Here is a 22153-nt window from a genome sequence, read left to right on the forward strand (position 1 = left end):
GGACTCCACTCAGGCTCTGAGTTCAAGCCCCAAAACTAGCACCAAAAAATAAATAAATAATAAAAAAGATTGCTTCAGAGAGTGTTAGAGTAAGGGTTCAACTGGGGTTGGGCTGAGGGTCTCCAGGGTCAAGATCCAAAGAAAAGAGAGTCAGGCGAGGCCGGGGAGGTCAGGCTGTGCGTGCACCTCATACTCCTGCTTGAAGCCATAGCCTTCGGCTGTCTTCATCTGGTTGATGTGTTGCAGAAGATCGGCCACACGCACCGCGGGGTGCAGCTGCCCTGTGTGGTACGGGGAGCTCTTCCGGCCACATGGGCGCCGTGGTGAGCCCCCCAGGAGGCTGCTGGCCTCAGTGACCCCACTGCTGCGCTGGTCTCCTGTAGTTAGAAGAGACAGGGGCTCCTGACACACATGCTCTAGCCTGGGGGTCAGATGACCCAGGAGGACAGAACAAGGGACAGGGGACACAGCCAACTTAGAGAGTAGCTAGACAGGTCCCTGGAGCTCCTGTGTGACCCTGGAGAAGCACTTTCCCTTCCATATCTCAGGTTCCCCATCTGTGAAATGGGCCTGTCACATCAGGTGACCTCTGGAGGGCCTTGTGGCCCTGCCACCCTGTCATCCTGTGACATCCCCACCCTACCCCAGGAGGCCTCACCCCATGAGGCCTCAGAGCCCCCACACGTCCCCTCCTTCTCCCTTTCCAGGGAACAATCTGCAACACTGGCAACTCCCAGAAATTCCCACATTCAAAGAGAAGCCAATCAAAATTAGTTGCCGCGGCCCGTTCCACAGACAAATGTTGGGCACCTGAATAGCAGTGTTTCCCCTGTGACAGCGTTTCCATTGTCAGCCTGGGCTGGGGCCCAGCCAAAGGGGCCAGGGTGAGGAGTTCAAAGTGCCACACACAGCCCTGGGGCCCCCAGATATAACCCCTTCCTGGCTCTCCAGCTCAGCCTTGCACCCTGGTTCTAGAGATCATGTCTGAGGGTGAGAAAGCCTCCATTGTCCCTTGGACCTTGGATGCTTCCTCCCACTCATTTCCCTCCTCCCGTCCTGGTGAGGCCAGGGACTCACAGTGCCCTTAGCTCTTCTCACGGCCATTCTCTGCCAGGCCTGAACTGGCAGGGGCCATGGGACACTCTGGGGTCCTAGGTGCCCCTCCATTCCCTGTGTCTCACACAGGCTGTTCCCTGCCTCCATCCCTTTTCTCCCCCTACGTTTTGTACCCAGTGGCTTTGTACTCATCCTTCAGATCGCAGCCAAAAGACCCCCTTCTGGGGAAGCCTTCCCCAGTACCCAACTCACAACTCAGTGACCAACTGGCAGAATGAACACAGAATCTCCAGGGCAGATGGCCCTGAACAGCTCAGCTTCCTCAAGCCAAATCAGGAAGAGTGCCCTCTCTGTTTGCATCCCTCTCTGGTATGGAAATGACCTCCAGATAGAAAGTCAAGGCTAGGACAAGACCTCCCTCATTCTTCTATCACCTCTCAGGAGTCACAGTCCTGAACTCCCTGAGTTCCACGTTTGGAAACAATTGTTTCCTGTATTTTATCTAGATGTCTTGGTTGCTTAAAGCTGGAAGGCAGCTCAAATGCCGTTAAACTGGGGTGGCCGGATGCCCCCACAGTCTTATTCTCACAGATGGGAGAAATGAAGGAAGGAAAGAGACTGGCTTCATGTCATAGCAGCCAAAGTGCGTTCTAGAAAATACCAGACAGGCTAGATGACTTTGAGGTAGTCCATGAATAGAAAGAGAGGAGTAGAAGGAAGATGAGGAGGAAGAGGACAAGGAAGAGGAGGGAAAGGAGGGGGAAGAGGAGGAAGAAGAGGAGGAGGAAGGGGACTGGGAAGGTGGCTCAGTGGTAGAGTGCTTGCCTTGCATGCATGAGGCCCTGGGTTCAATTCCCCAGCACCACATAAGCAAAAAGGAAAAAAAAAGCCGGAAGTGGTGCTGTGGCTCAAGTGGTAGAGTGCTAGCCTTGAGCTGAAGAGCTGAGGGACAGCGCCCAGGCCCAGAGCTCAGGCCCCAGGACCGGACCAAAAAAAAAAAAAAGAGGAGGAGGAAGAAGAGGAGGAGGAGGAAGAGGAAGAGAAGGAGGAGGAAGAAGAGAAGAAAAGGAGAAGGAGGAAGAAGAGAAGGAGGAGAAGGAGGGTGAGGAGGAGGAAGAGAAGGAGGAGGAAGAAGAGAAGAAAAGGAGAAGGAGGAAGAAGAGAAGGAGGAGAAGGAGGGTGAGGAGGAGGAAGAGAAGGAGGAGGAGGAAGAAGAAGAGGAGGAGGAGAAGGAAGGGTTCTTTGATTTAAAAGAGTGTGAAATTTTGATATAAATGAAAACAAACAGGCTTCTTCCCTGTGTAAGACCTTGCAGGACTTCTGACATGTTTGGTTTGGTTCACTTTATATCTCCAATAGCTGAATGGATGTAGACCATTCACAAATGCCTTCTGCTGAAGAGGATGCTTTTTTTATTGTTTCCTGAAATATCCTCAGGAGATAAGAGGGAGAGAGTGAGAGAAGGCTCAAGAGACAGACAGGCCTCAGATCAAACCCTACTCCTGCATGTCCTTGGGGACATCACTTACTCTCTCTAAACTTCCATTTCCACATGTCCAATGAAGATTTTTTAAAAGTTCCTACCCAATATCCAGTATAAATACTAGGACAATGCATAAGGCAACCAGCTCATGGAGAGCACCTGCTCATAGCAACAGTTGGCATTATTGCTTAGTCATTAGTCATTTCCAGGAAACAGAGGAAGTCCCTGAGTCTCAGGAAGTCAGGGCTGACTGACCAGAGTCCTGGTCCTTCTCCACCACAAACTCTTGGTCCAAGACCTGAAACATAGATTCAAAGCAGCTTTCATGGCAAACACATAAGATATGTGCAAAGATTTCAAGGACTTCTGCTGAATAAGAGAACTCAATGAACCCAAGAGACCTGGTGCTTCTAATAACCTTTGTTAGCAGCTCCAGAGTGTTCTCCAGCTGGAAAACAGAGCAAATGAGGGCTGCAGGGACTGGAACGGTCATCTTAAAGATCCTGAAGGGCTGGCAGCCCCACAGGCAGCCCCACAGTGAACTCACAATGGCCAAGGACCAACAAAAGGCACCAACTGGTTGAGATCCAAGCTGGAGACCAAAAACAGCACAGATGTTCTATAACAAAGCTAGCAGAAAAAGAGGTTCCCAAAAGGACTCTTCCTTTCCTGGACCCCCACAAGACAGTTTCTTGCTCTCTTGATCCATGAATCCCGCTGTGGAATCTGAGACAAACTTCCTACCCACCCCATGCTCCATATGCAAGCATCAGCTGACCCATAGCTGGTAGCCCCTGAGAGGGAAGAAGAGTTAGAACCGGCCTGTAACTTCAAAGGCACCAGCCAAGGATTCTCCCATGCTCTTCCTGGATCCATCATAAGTATGGAGCATCTGAGAATAACCACTGAACAGCTGAGATCTTCCAGGGAGGGTCAAGGCCAGGAAAAAAAAAACTAGGTTTGGAAGACCTGAGTTTCAACTCTAACTCAAGTCCCTTGACTTCTCTGGGCCTGTATCCTCATCAGAGGATCCCCAGAGTTTCCTCAGAAATGGGTCCCACCACCCTCAGGTAAAAGAGACACCCCCTTTTACACTCTGGTAGCAGCTCAAACTTTTCCATCCAGTGAATTGCAATGAGAAAATAACATCCCTTAAGAAACAGCCTGAGCCTGGGCCAGCAGCTCACAACTGTAATCCTAGCTACTCAGGAGCAGAGAGCGGGCAGATCCATGATAAATAGCAGTGTGGTTTGGGCATAGAAATCACCAAGAGATTAAGGAAACAGAACCCAGTCCTCATGCATGTAAAAAGAATGGATGATTGTCAGTGGAGTGTCTATAAATCAGAAGGGGAAATCTGAGCTGTAAGAAATGACACTATACAGCTGATTAATCCTAGGTGGAAAAAAAAAAGATCAATTCCAGGTGAGTAAAGTTCTAAGTGAGAAATATATTAAAAGTTTGAGGAAAAAAAGTAAAAAATATTTTGTGGCCTCAGTTGAGAGAGAATTCTTTAAGAGAACACAAAAGGTAGAAATCACAAAAGACCGATGCATTTGACTACATTAGAATAAAAACATTCTGCTCATTCACAGACACTATAAATAACCTAGAAAGATGTAACACAAATTGGGAAAAGATATTTGCAATTCATATGTGACAAATGATTATTATCCTAAATATATAAAGAACTCCTAAAAACCACTAAGAAAGCAACCAAAAAGAAAAAAACCAATAGAAAATTAGGTGAAAGGCATGAACAGGCATTTCACGGAAGAAGAGACCTGAATAGCCAATAATGACTTGAAAATATGTTCAACCTCATTAGTAATCAGAGAAATGCAAATTGGGACCATAGAGAATTATCATCTTATACAAACTAGTTTGGCAAAGGGAAAAAGACTGGCATATTTTGATCCTGATATAGAGTAACAAAATGTCTTGCATAACTGCTAGGAATGAAAACAGGCAAAGACACTTTAGGAAACAACTTAGCACTATCAAACAAGCACAAACTCTGTCATCTAAAGAATCTACTTTAATAATCCTATATCCAGGGGCACCTAAAGATTCATAAGAATGCTCACAGCAGCCTCATTTGTGATTTAAAAAACAAAACCAGAAGTCAAATGAATAGCTACAGGTGGCAGAATAAAGAACTAAATTGTGTCATACAATGGAAAACGACATATCTGAGACAAGTAAGGAAACTACAACAAAAACATACACATAGACAAATATTAGAAATGAGACGTCAGGTTAAAAAAGTATGACTTCGGCTGGGAAGGTGGCTCTGTGGTAGAGCGCTTGCCTTGCATGCATGAGGCCCTGGGTTGGATTCCTCAGCACCACATAAGCAAAAAGTAAAAAAGTATGACTTCATTTTTAATAAAGATTGAAAAATGAATAAAACCATACAATGCATTTTCATATGCGCACATAGTAAAACTATCCCCAGAAGACAAGAAAATTATAAATACAAACTTCAAGGACCTACCTATGTCTAAGATGGAAATAGAGGTTAGTGGGAGGAGCACCTGGCTAATGTTCTAATTCGCTCACATACGCTACATTTTGGTAACTTCATAACTTTGATGACACAAAATCAAATACAAAGGTGCAAAGCTGGTGGCTCATGACTGTAATCCTAGCTTCTCAGGAGGCTGAGATCTGAGGATTGTAGATCAAAGCCAGCTGGGGCAGGAAAGTCTGTGGGACTCTTATCTCCAAAAAAATCACAGAAGAAGTGGCAGGTGAGGCTGTGGTTCAAGAGGTAGCATGCTAGCCTTGAGCAAAAGGGAGCTTAGGGACAATGCCCAAACCCAGAGCTCAAGATCCAGGACCAGAAAAAAAAAAGTGATAAAAAGCTCATAAATAGGATGAAGTGATTTATGACTATGACACACTCCTAGCACATAATGGAAATTTACTCCATCCAGATCGCCAGATATAGATGGACATAATTTATATACTATCTTATTAGTTCTCACACCAACCTTAAAGAGAACTTTGTTAACTAACAAAGGAACAGATACCCAGAGAGATCAAGTGACTTGTCCCAGGCCACACAGTTAAGCCAGAGATCTAAAGGCCAGCCCAGGTGTGTGTGATTCCAATCCCCCTGTATATCTTAGATCCCCTTCCCTCACACAGCAAGCACTCAATAAATGGTGAGGCTGCTCAGACCTATCCAATCCCCACAGCGGCACCTGCTCATTGAGACCACTGTCACTGGATCCTGCATCCTTGTGATGCTGGCTGAGTTCCTTGAGGCTCCCCTAGTCATACAGCAAACACGCCCCAGCTTCTTCTCTGGGTTTCCTGGCCAGTGCTGGTATGCAGCAGGCGCTCAGTGGGTGCTTCAGCTGGGTGTGGGAAGAGGGAGGTGGGAGGAGGGTAGCACTCACCTCGGGGGCTGTAGCCAGGGGTATCCATGAAAGACAAGCCTAGCCGCTCATCCTCTTGCAGGGTACTCTGATCCGTGAAGCTTCGGTCCACAGCACTCATCATGTGTGTCTTCTCCTGGCGGTAGTTGACGGTGGCCTTGGTCATGGTCACTGGCTTCCTGAAGAAGGGTGATGGGTATGTGGGGCTGTACACTCCAAGGCAGAGTGGAGACCCAGCAGTCGGGGGTCTTGGGCTGAGAATGCAGAGAGGCTCAGCCTCCACCCTCCAGCTCACCAGAACCAATCAGCAGCAGCCCCTGCCCACCCCCACCAACACCCATATACACACAGACAAAAAGGCAATTACAACCCTGGAGCCTTCTTCTAATCCCTACTTGGGAAATGGGCAAAAGCAGAAGAGCAGCTGACTGACTACAAAACCAATGCTCGGGACCCGGACTCAAGTCGGAAAGTGAAGCCTGGAGACAGAGCAGGAATAGACACCCCAAGGCAGAGGTGGCTGGGGAGTGGGGCTGACACTAGGCTAGGCCCAGCTAGAGAGGACGGGGTGAGAGGCATGGCCATGGTGCACCTGGGCCAGCAGAGCTACTCACGGGTAGTAGGAATAGGCGTAGCGGTCCCTCCTGGCAGCATGCAAAGAGAAGAGCAGTTGTATGGGGGGTTCCAACCAAGGCTGGGCTGAGTGACACCAGTCAGGAGGGAGCCTGGGCTTCCCAAAGTAGGGAAGGGGCTGGCCAGGACTTCCCCATCCTGAGCCAGGTTCAGACATCAGGGACCAGGAGCAGAGGCCCATCTAGAACCTTCCCCAAGCTTACTGCTGGAGTAAAGAGCCTGAGGGATCCATAGCATTCCTGGTCGTATGTGTATACAGAGAGCAGGACACATCTGCATGCCACACCCAAACATGCACACTCACAGATGCACACCCATGCACACTCACACATGGAAACACATTCATACATATTAAAACATAGGATCATGTGCAGACTTGTATTCACAAACACACGAGTACCCTCCACACACACAAACTCAGCCAGAACTAGTCTCTTGCCTGTAAACAGCCCTCACCCTCAGGCACACACCTGTAGACCCTGAGAGCCTAGGAAGGAGAGTAGCTGAGAATGGGAGGAAGGAGAATCCAACAGGTTGTCCATGTAAACCTAGGGCTTGCCCTCCCCACAACTGCCCCTAGATGAGGAGTCCACCAGAGACAGGCTGCCCCCTTGTAGGGCACCTGAAACCCAGCATGGATCAAAAGCTTCACACTGAGCTGGAAGGCCAGCACTTGCCTAGTATTCCTGGATTCAAATAAAACCCATCTCCTCCACTGAGCTATGTAGGTAAATTGCTCTGTGTGTGAGAGAGAGAGAGCTCAGGGCCAGGTGTGTGTGCATGTGCATGTGCGTGTGCGTGTGCATGTGCATGTGCGTGTGCGTGTGCATGTGCGTGTGCGTGTGTGTGTGTGTGTGTGTGTGTCTCAAGGCTGGCTTTTTGTTTTTCTGATTAATTAATAAATAAGAATCTCTCAGGTTTTTCTGCTCTGGCAGACTTCAAACCATGATCCTCCGGTCTCAGCCTCCTGAGAAGCTAGGTGTGAACTACAAGCACCCAGCTATGGCTACCTGCTTTAATTACAGTTTCTTCATTAGTAAAAAGGGAATCAGACTTGCTTGATCTGCCAGAACTGAAGAAAGAAGTATTCTCTATTGGATCCTGAGTGCCAGACCACACTTGGCACATGATGGGTGGCCAGTAACCAAGGAAGGCACTAATGGATGGTGTGTGCAGAGCTCCTGGAACACAGCAATTACTCATTCTGTGATCGTTAAAAATGCTGTGTCCCATGAGTTTATGCAGGGACTCAGAAAGGAACTCAGAGCCTGAAGCTTCGCATAGGCCACTCCCATCCTCCCCTCTCTTTTGGCATAGCCTGACTCTCCTGCTGGTGCCTGGCTTTAGGCAAAGCTGGCCCTGGCCAGCTCTCCATCATCTCTCTAGAACTTACTTGTCTTTTCCTGGAAACCCCAAAAATGCACTGCCAGCCTGCCCATGTGTGCCCAGCCCGGCAACAGCAGCAGCTATCGGAACCAGGGCCCAGGTGGGGAGGGACCAGGCTGGCTCTGCCTCTGGAGTGACCTTGGGCAGATCTACTGTCCCCTTGGGGGCTCGGAAGCTAAGATGTTCAGGCCACACTGCCTTGGGGTTACCTGATTAGGAATGTGGTGGCATAGGGGCAGCAGACCAGAAAGTTCTCTAGAGCTTACGCCTGCCTCTAACTCCTCTCTGTGTACTTAAACCCCTAGAGAAAGTTTGGGCATTTTTATGGGGTTGTATTTATTTGGGTTTTTTTGTTTTATGTTGGTGTTTTGCAGACAGGTTCTGTTGTTTAAAAAAAAAAAAAGGTTCAAAACCACTGGACTAGATGTCCCTAGACTACCTGGTAACTCTCCCTCAGAGGCTCTAGGTGTGTACAATTCCACGTTCTGAGAGTCTTAGAATCCCATGCCCTGCATTTCTAAACCTCTGAGGGCCTAAGTTCTGAGTTCTAAGTGCAGCTGAATAAAATGCACCAGAAAACAATCCCACCCCAACACAAGGGCTGGGAGTCTTGGGGCACAAGACAGTTGCTTCAGTCACATGCCCAGGAGGACTGTGGTGTTGTCCATAGTCAGAGCCCAGGCCAAGCAGAGAACAAGTGAGGAAGGGATCTTGGGAAACACATGGCTCAGCACCTTGGTTGGAAAGGTAGTGAGCATCATATCCCTGGACAGGGTCCACCACAACAGCCACTTGGTCAGGACAGACAAGTTGGCTGGATTCAAAGTCAGGTCACCTTCGTACCTTCCTATTGGCACAGCCCCTGCAGGCACAGAAGGGCAGTGCATGCTTCCAGCAGAGCTCTTGGCACTAGGCAGAGCACCCTGCCCTGGATGCTGACACCTGGCATCTCCTAGACCTGCAGCAACCATATTGTTTGCGGAAACTCCATTTGCTCAGTCTTCTGGCTTCACAGTACCCAGCTCAGGTCCATCCAATACATCAAATACCCCAGGCTGGCAGCCCTCCACACACATGCCACATCGCTGCACTACCAAACCCCCGCCATGCTCCTCTGTGCCCACCAGCCATTCGAGGGGCAGGAGCCACAGGTAAGCCAGAGTACCAGCCTCACTCACCCCTTGCGGATGATAACAATGATGGCCCCCAGGAGGAGGATAAGGACAGCAAGGCCACCAGCACAGATGCCCAGGATGAGGCCCATTTCCTCCGACCTCTGTGACACCTCCAGGGGCCGCTTGCTCTCCTTGCAGGCAGCTGGGAAGGGCAAAGCAGGACATGATGAGAGGGGACACAGGCATCATACAGCCCTGCCTAGAGTGGTCTGAGTACCAAAGAACAAACCTGGCTGCTCAAACATGTACACAAAGGCCAGCTCAGCTCCCAGGCACTGCCTTGCCTTTCAAGCAGATCTGTCTCTTCCCCACGCCCCTCATGCATCCTGTATTCAGTGTTTGGTGAAAACTGTTTCCCCAGCAAGAGTGGGTCCCTGACTGTCCACTGCCACAGTCCCCCTAGCTTCCAGCAGAAGGGAAGAAAGCACACTTGGGGCCTGCAGACCCACCCCTCTTGACCTCCTGTGAGATGAGGGAGGACAAGTGTATGTATTTATGGCATGGTCAGGACATGTCAAAACATAACCAACGCTATTCCATGTCTAGAAGAGGATAGTCCCTACACCCTAAGCACCTGGCTGTCTCCTCCAGTGTCTCTATCACTACAGGGAAAGGAATAGATACAGAAACCAGAACCAGTACCCCCACCTTCAAAGTTCAAGCACAGTGACTCCCCCTGCTGAAGGGTAGGTCCTGAAGACCCACCTCCCAAGAGCTGTGCAGGTAAGAGAAGTGAAGGAACCAACCCAACTTACCCTTCCTGGCAATTCGGATGCAATTCAGCCGGGTTTCCTGGAAGCACAGACAGGGCAATCTCAGTGCCACCAAGGACAGAACCTCAGTCTGGGTTTCTTGGGCCTAGCAAGGGCTTTGTCAGGTACAAATGATCATGACACTACCCAGGGCAGGAGAACTAAGGGCTAGAACCTAGAAAGGAGGAGCCTGTAAATATAGCAGTGACTTAAGAAAGGGGGATTAAGATCAGAAGCAGAGAAACAGCATGAAGGAATAGAGGGGCCTTATAAATGAGGCTGGAGCCTACATGTATGGGACTGGTACAAGGAAAGAAACCCAGGAAGGTGCAATCTGAGGTGGGAGGGGCCTGGAGAGTGGGGTGTGGCCTTGGAAGAAGGCCAGGCTTTTGCCTGAAGATGTAAAAGCAGGATGATGAGATGATCCTCTTGGGAAGAGGAGCCTGCATAGAAAGCCAGGCCTCAGGAAAGGTGAGGACTCTGCTGGGCCCTGGGGAAGAAGGTTCAGGAAGAGAGGAAGGGCTCTATGGGGAAAAGCCTGGAACCAGGAGGGTAGAGCTCAAGGGAAGAAGGTGGAGCTATGGGAAGGGCAGGAATTAAATCTGAGGGTCTGTGGCAAGCTGCTTTAAGGAATCCTCAGCCTTCCATCCACCTCCCCCACAACCTCCCTCACCATGGCCCAGCTGGCCCCTCACCCCCTTCAGGTGGCTGGCTGCCTGAAAGTAGATGAGGTAGGACTTCCTGGGCTCGAGCGGTGGGTTCCAGAAGCCCCGATATGTCTGATTATCACCCACGGTGAATGGGGTGGCCTCAGGAAGACTGCTGGCTGCCAGTTCGGCCCCAAAGTAGTGCACCAGGCCCCGAGCCAGCGCCGTCTCAAAGGTCAAAGGCACTGGGAAGCAGTCCTGGCCACCTGGCTCCCGCCGCAGCCGCCTCGGCCGCTCCTCCTCCACAATCACCTGGTACACACTGGACAGGGAGGGGACAGTGCAAGTGACCACAGCAGGCCAGGTGACCTGCAGATCCCTCTGGTGCCTAGGACTTCGGGATCAAGGGCCCCTAAGGACTGCCTACATGGTTATGTCTTTTTTTCTAGCTGAGTAAGTCATCTAACCTCCCGGGGGGGCCTCTGTTAATTCCTCTGTAAACATAGGAGTAATCCAGGGTGCAGATACAAAGATCAGACAGGGTTAGCTGGTGTGTGTCCACGATTGCCACTGCCATTCTCCAAGCCCCAGGGAATCATGGTCCTGCTCAGTAAAACCATGTTTTAAGACCCACACACCCCCCGCCCCCCGCCTCCCTCCTTAGTGAGTCAATCCTCTGGTGTCTGATCCAAAGCTACCAATGGTTCCTTTCTGGACCTTGGTAAATTTTGAACAGGGTTATACTAGACTCATGCACTCATCATTCATTCATTCATTCAGGTGTTTACTTAGGAGGAGAGACCCTGTGCTGGGGACTGGGGGATCTGGTCTTCCCTGAACTGACTTCAATTAGAAAAGATGGTCACTAAGCAAACAAGGGCACCCTTGAAGCTACATCTCAAGTGCCCTGTCAGTCCTTATGAGCCTCTCTTCTGCAAATCTGAGGCCTTGTCCCCCATCCTACCCACCCACCCACTCTGACTTGTCCCTACTCCTGAAGGCTACGGGCCTGTTTATCTCAGTTCTCTTCTGAATGGGTTTGTGCCATGAGCTCCTCCAACTCCCCTGTGGGACAAAGATGAGGGTGATTATGTGAGCAGTGAGACATTTAAATACTTCCCATGACAGAGCCAGCACACCTCAGTCTGTGACATTCTCTGTGACAGCATTGGGGGAGGGGGTGAGAGTACTTTTCTAGCTTTTTTTCTGCAGTTTTCCAGTGATTTGGGGCTTAAGCCACCACATGAGCTTGTTCCCCATTTCTAATCCATTGTAAATACCAGCCTCAGCTCTTTTCCACCTCTGCTTCCTTCCCCAGGCTGGAGTCAGACTTCTCACTGTCCCAAGTCACCCAGAAATGACCTTAACTGCTTCTAAATGATCATCTTTATGGAATAAGAAAATTGAGGCCCAGGAAGGCTAGGGACATTCTGGGTCACACAGTCATCCAGCCTTGTCCTCCTCCATGTCCCTCCTCTCTGCCCCCACCCACCCTTGTCATCACAATCCCCGAGGGACCCTGACTAGTCAAGTTCACAGGATTCAACAAGAGAACAAGGAAAAAGGACAGTTTTCAAGACCTCCCCAACTCGGGTACACAAGGGTCCAGGGTTCCAGCAAAAGCAAAACACCTCACAGTTGCCCCCACTTTTTCCTGAGTGTCCCTGTGGCTCTGGGAATCAGCTCAGGACAAGATCTGCTATGGTAAATAAATGGAGAGGAGACTCAGCAGATGAGGAGGAGAGACTGAGAAGGAAGCAAAGGTCTACCTAGGGCATGTTTAGGGGCTGACTGGGATCTTGATGCTCCCCATCAAAAGCCATCACCAAAAGCCATGCATGCACCTTTGCAGAGGAAGGGGGTAGGCACAAGGGATGGAGAGACTCTGTGGCTGCCAGAAATGGGCTTTGCAGACAGACCTATAGACCAAATCCCAGCCTTGCCACTCATAGCCATGGGACCTTCGGGACAAGTTCTTGGGTTGTCTATGTGAATTTCCCGACACGCACAGTGAAGGCATGGAGTTCCACAAGGCGAAAATGACTGTGCACATCAAGTCCCTAGCACAGCGTCTAGCCAGCAGTGAGTACACATACATGCCTCAAGCTGTCACACACGTACAATCCTATCTCCCCTACACATGCCTCTCACACGTTCACACTTCCATGCCACACATCACACCACATCACATGGCTTTGATATTGTTGTTTGTGTGCTTGTACTAGAGCTTGAACTCAGAGTCCCCCAAAAAGACACGCCTCACTCAGCTTTTTTTTTTCTCAAGGCTGGTACCCTACCACTTGATCCACCTTCTGTTTCTTTTTATTGTTTTATTTATTTGCTAGTTAGTTGAAGACAACAGTCTCTCAGATTTATCTGCTGGGATCCTCAGATCTCAGCCTCCTGAGTAGGTAGGATTAGGGTTGTGAGCCACCAGTGCCTGGCTATACCACATCTTTATCATAAAAGACACACCCACCCTGGGGTTCATCCCACTCATACCTGTCCCCAGAAGAGGCAGCTAGCATGCCTGAGCAAACTCGCCTTCCTCTTGAGAGAAAAGGTGAAAGCCATACCATCAGCAATGCTAGAGACAGCCCTGTCTGAACAGCTGCACGAGCCTTCTGAAAAGCCCATCCCTGTATCTCCAGGGATGGAGCTAGAAGATACAGAGCTCCCAGAGTTTCACTCCTCCCAGGTATCTGAGGGAAGTCCTCCTAGAAAAGCCTGGACAGTCTCTTCTCTAGGCTAGACACTGTCTAGAGAGCATGACAGTCACCCATGGCTTTGGGTGGGGGGTGACCATCAGCTTCTACCTGTCCAGGATCCCAGGATGACCTCTTCCACTCAGCCCCACTGACAGGCTGAGGGCAGCAAGGGAGCTGGCATGGGATGAGGCTCTGGGTCAGAGAAGGGGCCTCTCTGTGCAGGCCTTCCCACCTGATGGGTGCACCTCGGCCCTGGGCCGGTCTCAGAAGCACGGTGATGGTGTTCTCGGACTCGCCCAGGGGTGACGGCATGTCGGCATAATCAAAGCTGGGAGCTGGGAAAGGACACAGGGACCCGGTATGTAGCCTCACCACCAGATCAGAATGACCAGACCTTTCACCCCATCCAGCTCCATCCTCAGACCCCTCTGGGGCCTTAGCATCCTTGTTGCCTCTGACCCAAAGTTCCCTGATTCTGGACCTTGGGCACTGACCTCTGACCTCAACCCTAGATTACAATGATCATAGTCTCCTGACCCCTCTGAAGTAATCCTCCCTAATTCCTGGCATCAATCCCAAAACTGACCTTTACCTCAGCAAGGGTCCTATGTAACCACCCTCAGGATGCCCCCACTCCCTTCCCCTAGTGTTCCAGGTGCTTTGGGATTGATCACCTACAGAGGCTGGGCCAGGGTCAGAAAATCTCACCTGAGATGTTGGTGGTGATCTCAGTGAGGGCTGCCTGGCCGAATCCCTTGCCAGTGCGAGCTCGCACAGAGAACAGGTAGGTGGTGCCCGGGTGTAGGTTGGAGAACACGTGGTAGGTCTCATTGCGAAGCTTGGAAATGGTGCGTCGCGGGCCTGGCACGTTCACCGCTGGGTCTGACGACTCGATGCTCTGATAGCTGATCTGAGGGCAGGGTGGACAGAGAGGGAACAAGGACAGAGATGGGCAGCCTTGATCCAACCATCTGACATCTGCCATGTCCCAGGGAAGCTAGGGGTGCACTGGGTAGAGGGAGGCCCAGCAGGTCTATTTCTGGGCACTTTACCTCTTCTTTCCACGCCCAGGGTCCCTGTCCAAAACCCACAGGTCACAGACCCTGTGATAGTACTCAGAGTAGAAGGAACCAAGACACCCACCTCTGGCTTCCCCTTGGGCCTCCTCCTCCCACCTCCACCTCCCACCCAAGGTCCCCTTTCACCTCATACTGAGTGATGAGGCCATTAGGTTCCTGGGGCTCCTCCCACTTGAGGAAAATCATGTCCTCCAGTGGAGTGAAGGTCAAGGACTCAGCTGCAATCCCACCAGGCACTGTGAGGGGAAGAGGCCAAGGCAGAGAGAGGAAAGTGGGCTTTGGCTCTAAATAACACGGTTCTCATCCCAGCCTTACCACTTCGTAGCTGGATCACCTGTACTATTCAACTTGTCTGAGACTCGGTTCCCTCAGCTATAAATCAAGGGTGACTTATTCCTTCCCTCACTGGGCCTAAATGATATGGCACGCAGAAAGCCTCAAGGCACCCATGTGCAACATCTCATAGTCACTTGCTTGCTCCTGAGTCCTCCAAAAGGGCAGCTGAATTTGCACTGCTGTGCAGGTGGCATTTGGCCAAGGACAATGTTTGAAGTCTCCTATTTGGATCTAATTGATTGTTATCAAAAAAACAGAGAGAGCTTTTCTAGAAAAATGAAAACCATTATATTATGGCATTGGGAATAAGGGTAGAGATATTTTCCTGTCTAAAAGTGTAATTACATAAACAATATGTCCAGTGATAAAAAGCTCAATGAGCATAAAAGAAAATTAATGGCTCCTACAACTGCACCATCCAAATATAAATACTGTTAACATTTTATCGAGAACACTTTGAGGCATGGCTTGAGTTTGATTTTAATGTATACTCTTATGTGTGTAGAAGTTGGGGGGGGGGACATGCTTACCTACACACACCTATACACCAGTATTGAGGCTTAAATTCAGGCCCTGGGCACTGTCCTTTAGCTTTTTCATTCAAGTCAGGTGCTCTACCACTTGAGCCACAGTCCACTTCTGGCTTTTTGATGGTTAATTGGAAATAAGAGTCTCATGGATATTCCTGCTGGGATGGGCTTTGAACTTTGATCCTCAGATTTTTTTTTTTTTTGGTGGTCATGGGGCTTGAACTCTGGGCCTGAGTGCTGTCCCTCAGCTCTTCAGCTCAAGGCAAGCACTCTACCACTTGAGCTACAGCATCACTTCCGATCCTCAGATTTCAATTTCCTGAGTAACTAGGATTACAGGTGTGAGCCACCTGTGCCCAACTTAATGCATAATCTTTACAACAGGCTTAACAAGGATTTCACGTAGGAAGAAAACAGACTCTAATAGGAAAATACCTTGACAAACCACTGTAGGGGAGTGGAAGACCTCTACAAGGACAGCATATGCAAGACAAGAAGAAGAAAGGAAGAAGAGGAGGAGAAGGAAGAGAAGGAGGAGAAGGGGAGGGGAGGAGGAGGGGGAGAGAGAAGTGGAAAGAAGGGGAAGAAGGGGAGGAGGGGGAAGAGGAAAGGGAGGGGAGGGGAGGAAGAGGAAGAGAGTAATTTTAAATAACTTTTGAGTCAAGGAAAAAATTATAACAGAAATTAGAAAAAATTTAACTGAATGACACTGAAAGGAAGTTTCAAAACTTGTGGGAAGACTGGGGATATAGCTCAGTGGTAGAACTCCTGCTAAGCATGCACAAGACCCTGAGTTTAACCCCTAACACTGAATTACACAAACATTTATGGGGTGCAGCTAAAGTAAGGCTTAAAGGGATACTAGCAGCTTTAAATGCAAATTTGAAAAGCCAGGTGGTGGTGGTGTACACCTGTAATCCCAGAACTGCAGAAAATTCAGAGAATCAAATACAAGAACATCCTGGGTTGCTGAGAGCTAGGGGAGAAAGAGAGAAAGAGGGGGAAAAGAAAGGAAGAGGAGGAAAGGGGAAAGGGAGAGGGATGGGGAATGGAGGGGAGAGGTGGGGAGGGGAGGGAAGAAGTGATGGAGGAAGGATCCAAATTAATGATCTAATAAGTTTCCAAATGAACAATTAAAAAATTAATGAAGCCAAAAGTTAGGCTCTTTGGAAAAGTTAATAAAACTTACATATCTTCAGCAAAAGCAAACAAAAAATACAAATTCTCAATATCAGGAATGAAAAAAAGGAAATCACTTTAGATCCTTCAGACATGATAAATAGGAGAATATTATCAACGGGTTTATATGGATAACGTTAAATAAAATGAAAATTCCTGTCTCATCATTTTAGACACAAACAAAATACACCAAACCACACAGGAATAGAGAATTTGAATATTCCTGTATCTAACTGTTATTAAAAAGCCTTGCTCCAAAGAAAACTCCACACCCAAATAGCTTCACTGCTGAATTCTTCCAAACACAGGTAAAGAAACCATACTAGCCCAGCTCAATGAACGTTAGTCTAGTCTTGCCGGAAATGAATATTAGCTATCATTGCTCTGTTATTGTGTAGTTGGTTTAATCCTAAACGAAAATCCTCTATGTAACTTTTAGTCGCAGACCTGGCACTGGGTGCCTGGGAATCGCTGGCTTTCTTACCATCTTCATCCGTCTGGAAGGTGACCTCCTTGCCCTCCTTGCGCCCCTCAGGGTTTGTGAGGACCAGGCGCACGTGGACACTGCGGTAGGGCTGCAGGTTCTTGATGGTGTAGCGGCTAGCACCCCGCTCCATCTTTACGCATTCCCGAATGGTCTGGTTGTGGCTACTGCCCGGGATATAGTGATAGCAAAGGGACACAGTGTAGGTGTGGCACCGTGTCACGTTGTAACCCAATGGCTCCCACTGCAGGGTCAGCTGACGAGCCTGGATCTCAGCAAAAGCCAGGCCTTTGGGGGCCCTCATGGGCTCTGGGGAAAGAGAGAAGAAATGGGAAGGAAGGAAAAGAGAAGGGGGGGAGGGACAGAGAATCAATCAGCTGCCAGAAGTTCTCCTTCCTAGGCTCCAAGGAGTTCACAGGACTCCTGGAACTGACCACAAGCGAATCCTGCTCTATCAATTGTAGCGGGCAGTTGCTGTGTTACTTCACCCTCTCTGAACCTTAGTTTCCTTGAAGGCAAAAGAGGAAAATTATCAATAGGCTCTACTTCATGGGATCATTGTAATGCTTAAGGCAATATACCTAATGTACAATAAACCCTCAAAAATGTTAGCTGTTGCCAGGCATGGCGGCAAATACCTGCAATCACACTGCTCAGAAGATTCAGAGTAAAACACATCAACAACAAAATTATACCTAAGTGGCTTTTCAGAGACAAGGTCTTTCCATATGGCTTAGGCTGGCCTTGATTTCCTAATTCTCCTACCCTAGCCCCACTCCAAACACACAAACACACATACACACATGCACACACCAAGCTCTGGGATTACAGGCATACACTGCCATGCCAGGGCCAATCTTTTTTAACAGCACAATGTACAGAATGAGAGAAAAATCTGTGCCAGCTAATCAATTTTGCTACTTAATTTTTTTGAACTCTTTGAACATTCTGAATTCAAAATATTCAAAAGAACAAGTGGGCAAATTAACTGAACAGACAATTCCCAGAAGAAGTACAACTAGCTAATAGCTACAAAAAGAAATATTCAAAATCCCTAAGCCATAAAGGAACGGTAAATCAAAACCACACTAAAATTCCACCTCACTCCAGTCAGAAAGCAAACAACAACAAATTCTGATGAGGATTCAAAGGGGAAAGGAACCCTCATACACTGTTGGTGGGAATGTAAACCTGTGCAACCACTATGGAAATCAGTATGAAGATTCTTGAAAAAAAAAACTAAGCTAAAAATAGACCAACCTTATGACCCTACCATACATATATTGGGCATCTATCTGGAAGAGATTAAATCAATATACAGTAGAGAACTTGTATATGCATGTTTACTGCAGACCTATTCACAATTGCCTAATGGTGAAATCAGCCCAGGTTGCCAACAAATGATGAATGGATAAAGAAAAAATGGTATGTATACATATCATGAAATATTACCCAGCCATAAAGAAAAAGGAGATTATGCCATTTGTGGGAAAATAGATGGAACTGGAGATGGTCTTGTGGAGCCAGATAAGCCAAGGTCAGAAAGCCAAATACTGTATGTTTACACTCATTTGTGGAATATAGACCTGCTTGAAATGATGATAATGACAACAACAATCAACACACACACACACACACACACACACACACCATCATCATCATCATCATCATCATGAAGACAACATAATGAACCCAGTAAACACTGTTTGGAAAAGGGGGAAGGAGCATTTGTCCAGCATTTTTCTAGAGGCAGGTATAGAAATATAATGGAGAGGATAACTTTTTCAGAACGTACTGTTCACATCTATGGAATTACAGCGAAACTATCTTGTATTATAAACGTGCTAATTCAAAAATAATTTTCTAAAAAGTACAGTTTAGCTGGGAATGTGGCTTTTAGTGGTAGAGTGCTTGCCTAGCATGCACGAAATCCTAGGTTCCATTCCTCAGTACCACATAAACAGAAAAAGCCTGAAGTGGTGTTGTGGCTCAAGTAGTAGAATGCTAGCCTTGAGAAAAAGAAGCTCAGAGACAGTGCCCCAGCCCTGAGTTCAAGCCACAGGACTATCAACAATAAAAATAAAAATAAAAAAGCAGTTTATCTCCTAATTGAAGATCATCCTAAACTACAATGGGCTGGTCTAAATCAACCTGTTGCTGTATTTTTCTTAGAATTAGTTCTTATTAAAGGCTTACACTTATTATAAAAACATCTTATAGATATACATATGATACAACTGTATGCAGAAACCAGGAGACATAGAAGCCAAATAGTTATGCCAAAGAATGACTGGAAAACAGAAACAGAAATGCATACTATTATGTCCTAGGCAGGATTCTAAAGACAAGATTCTAATTCAATGGTGAGTTCCTGGCTGCTAAAGCAAAAGGGGAACCACTATCTATAATAGGATGATGAAAATAGCTGTTATTGACAAGGGGGGACCCAATGCAACAGTGACATACACAAGACAATATGTTGAAAATGGTCTGTACAACTTGGGAGGGGGGTTGGGGAGAGTGAAAATGGGAGAAAAATGAGGGAAGAGGTAACAAGTTTGCCCAAAAAATGTACTTATTACCTTACTTATGTACCTGTAACCCTTGTATACATCACCTTGATGATAATAGATAAGACAGACAGACAGACAGACAGACAGATAGATAGATAGATAGATAGATAGACAGACAGACAGATTATTACTATTTGAAGGGCTTAGGATGGGTCAAGCATTTCTCTAGAAAACTTTAACATTCCTTATTTTGTTTAATTCTCCAATGAGACAGATACTGTTAATAGCATTGTCTGTAATGCAGATATGAGATTAGCAGAACAGAGATTAAGTAACTTGCACAAAGTCATACAAACAGTAAGTGGTGAAACTGGGTCCTGCTTGAGCAGGCTGGCTCCAGAACTAATCTAATCATTGTTCTTTTCCTCCAACCCCATGATGAATTTACTGTCAAAAAACAACACACTTGGGGCTGGGAAGGTGGCTCAGTGGTAGAACCCTTGCCTTGCATGCCTGAGGCCCTGGGTTCGATCCCTCAGCACCACATAAGCAAAAAGAAAAAAGCCAGAAGTGGAGCTGTAGCTCAAGTGGTAGAGTGCTAGCCTTGAGCTGAAGAGCTGAGGGACAGTGCCCAGACCCAGAGTTCAGGCCCTACGAATGGACCAAAAAAAAAAACACTTGTGCATCAAGAGAAAGATAGCTACAAGGGGCAAGCTATGCCACAATCCCTGATGACTCCAGGGAATCTGAAAGTTATCCTGTTCTTTGTTTTGTTGTTATGCTGGTACTGGGCCTTGAACTCAAGGTCTAGGCACTGACCTTGAGCTTTTTTGCTCAAGGTTAGTGCTCTTCCACTTCAGCCACAGCTCTACCTCTGGCTTTTGGGTGGTTAATTGGAGATAAGAGTCTCACAGACGGGCTGGGAAGGTGGCTCAGTGGTAGAGTGCTTGCCTTGCATGCCTGAGGCCCTGGGTTCGATTCCTGAGCACCACATAAGCAAAAAGAAAAAAGCCGGAAGTGGCGCTGTGGCTCAAGTGGTAGAGTGCTAGCCTTGAGCTGAAGAGCTGAGGGACAGCGCCCAGGCCCAGAGTTCAGGCCCCACGACTGGACCCAAAAGAAAAAAAAAAAAAGAGTCTCACAGACTTTCCTGCCGGGGTTGGCTTCAAACCTCGACCCTCTCAGAACTCAATCTTCTGAGTAGCTAAGATTACAGATGTAAGCTACTGGCACCTAGCTAAAGACACCATTCTTATGTATTTGGAGTGTGTGCTCACTTGCCATCCTGCTCAGAAGTCTTGCTTGGTTTACTGCACTCGGGTTCTGGTCCAGGTCAGCGCATATGCATTGCCCTGAAGTGTCTACAGAAGCTAACCATGACTTGTTTTATTTTCTGAGTCGGGGGCTCAGTCCATGACACTGGCTACTGCTGCTGCTGCTGCTGCCACTACTGTTAAAAGCATTCAATTGTAAATCAGGGCTTTACCACACAGCCAGACTCTCCATCCTCCCGCCTCAGGTGCCTGCTTTGTGTGTATTCATTCTCAATCTCCATAGCTCTTCCACAGTATATCTAGCCTGGTAATGCTAGCATACTCTTCACCACCCTTGAGCTTGGCGGGAGCATCCCTTTCCTCATCCTCCCACAGGATTTAGGGAAGAGAATGGGAGGCTGAAGGCACACTGGTGTTACAGGTTAGGGGGAGTCCCTGGCAAACGAGCACACAGATGTCCCATTCCATGGAGGCAGCTATCCCTCCACTCCTGGCAGCTGCCACTGTGCAGAACTCCAGGCTTACGGCTGCCAGAGCCTCTCCATCTTCAAAAGAGCCAGAAATTCAGATTTTTATGGGAAAGCTTCAGATTTCTAAACACTGGGAACCTGCTGGCTGCCTTGGATGATCCAAGAGAGCAACTCTTAACTTGGAGGGCCCGACTCCCTGGTGTGGGCATCTTACTGTCCACAGCTGCGTGATCCGGCATCTACAAGCTAGTCCAGGGGTCTTGGAGAAGAAGGCTGACTTCCTTCTCTCCCTGTCCCGGAAAGAATCCCTAGATCTGAGCAGATTCATGGTTCAAACACAGTGTTGACTACAGACTGATATATTGATTGAAGGGTGTGAATCCATGAGTCTCTCTTGCTTCCAAAAACCATCTGGTACCCAGGCGGTCTCTACAGCTGCCAACACACACACTGGCAAAGCAGAGCTTTGAATGGCAAAGAGCCTTCCCTCTGAATTCCACAAAGCCAGGGGCCACTGAGAGATCAGAGGTCGGATCACACATTAAAGCAGGGAGGGTAATGGTTAGCATCTGTTATATTAGCCCAAAACAGGCTGATTTTAATCATGCTAATGAGGATACAAAAGTTCTGGAAAATTGTGCTGTGGGGGTTGTGGGAGGAGCTGTGGATGGGGGAGGGGCAGGGTGTGAAGCACCTTGGGGGTCACATCACTCTCCACCTCTCATAGGGCAGGTTACTATGGCTCTGGAACACTGACATTGAGCTAGGATTGGTGGTTCATGCCTATAATCCTAGCTAACTCAAGAGGCTATGAGGCTCATGGCTCGAAACCAGCCCAGGCAGAAAAATGGGTGACTGATTCTTATGTCCAATTAACCAGCAAAAAAGCCACAAGTAAAGCTGTGGCTCAAGTGAAAGAGCACAAGCTTTGAGCAAAAAAAAAAAAGTCAAACAAGAGCATAAGACCCTGAGTTTAAGACCCAGTAGCAGGAAGTAGCGCTATAGCTCAAGTGGTAGAGCGCTTGCTTTGAGCTGAAGAGCTGAGGGACAGTGCCCAGGCCCAGA

At 48.1% G+C, this 22153-nt stretch overlaps 1 protein-coding gene across 1 annotated transcript in view; it reads right to left on the reverse strand.

The window, feature by feature from the left end:
• Ptpru (protein tyrosine phosphatase, receptor type, U) overlaps nucleotides 1-22153 on the reverse strand; it is a 54612-nt gene that overhangs the window by 22077 nt on the left and 10382 nt on the right. Inside the window, exons 7-16 of the mRNA XM_013034934.1 lie at nucleotides 16835-17143; nucleotides 14432-14541; nucleotides 13935-14136; nucleotides 13459-13561; nucleotides 10567-10840; nucleotides 9875-9911; nucleotides 9123-9261; nucleotides 6540-6569; nucleotides 5947-6104; nucleotides 187-377 (exon numbers count right to left, since the gene is read on the reverse strand). Coding sequence (XP_012890388.1) covers nucleotides 187-377; nucleotides 5947-6104; nucleotides 6540-6569; nucleotides 9123-9261; nucleotides 9875-9911; nucleotides 10567-10840; nucleotides 13459-13561; nucleotides 13935-14136; nucleotides 14432-14541; nucleotides 16835-17143 — 1553 coding nt within the window. The remainder of the gene's footprint in view (nucleotides 1-186; nucleotides 378-5946; nucleotides 6105-6539; nucleotides 6570-9122; nucleotides 9262-9874; nucleotides 9912-10566; nucleotides 10841-13458; nucleotides 13562-13934; nucleotides 14137-14431; nucleotides 14542-16834; nucleotides 17144-22153) is intronic.

The sequence above is a fragment of the Dipodomys ordii genome, unplaced genomic scaffold (genome assembly GCF_000151885.1).
Source record: "Dipodomys ordii isolate 6190 unplaced genomic scaffold, Dord_2.0 Scaffold6, whole genome shotgun sequence".
Classification (NCBI taxonomy): Eukaryota; Metazoa; Chordata; class Mammalia; order Rodentia; family Heteromyidae; genus Dipodomys; species Dipodomys ordii.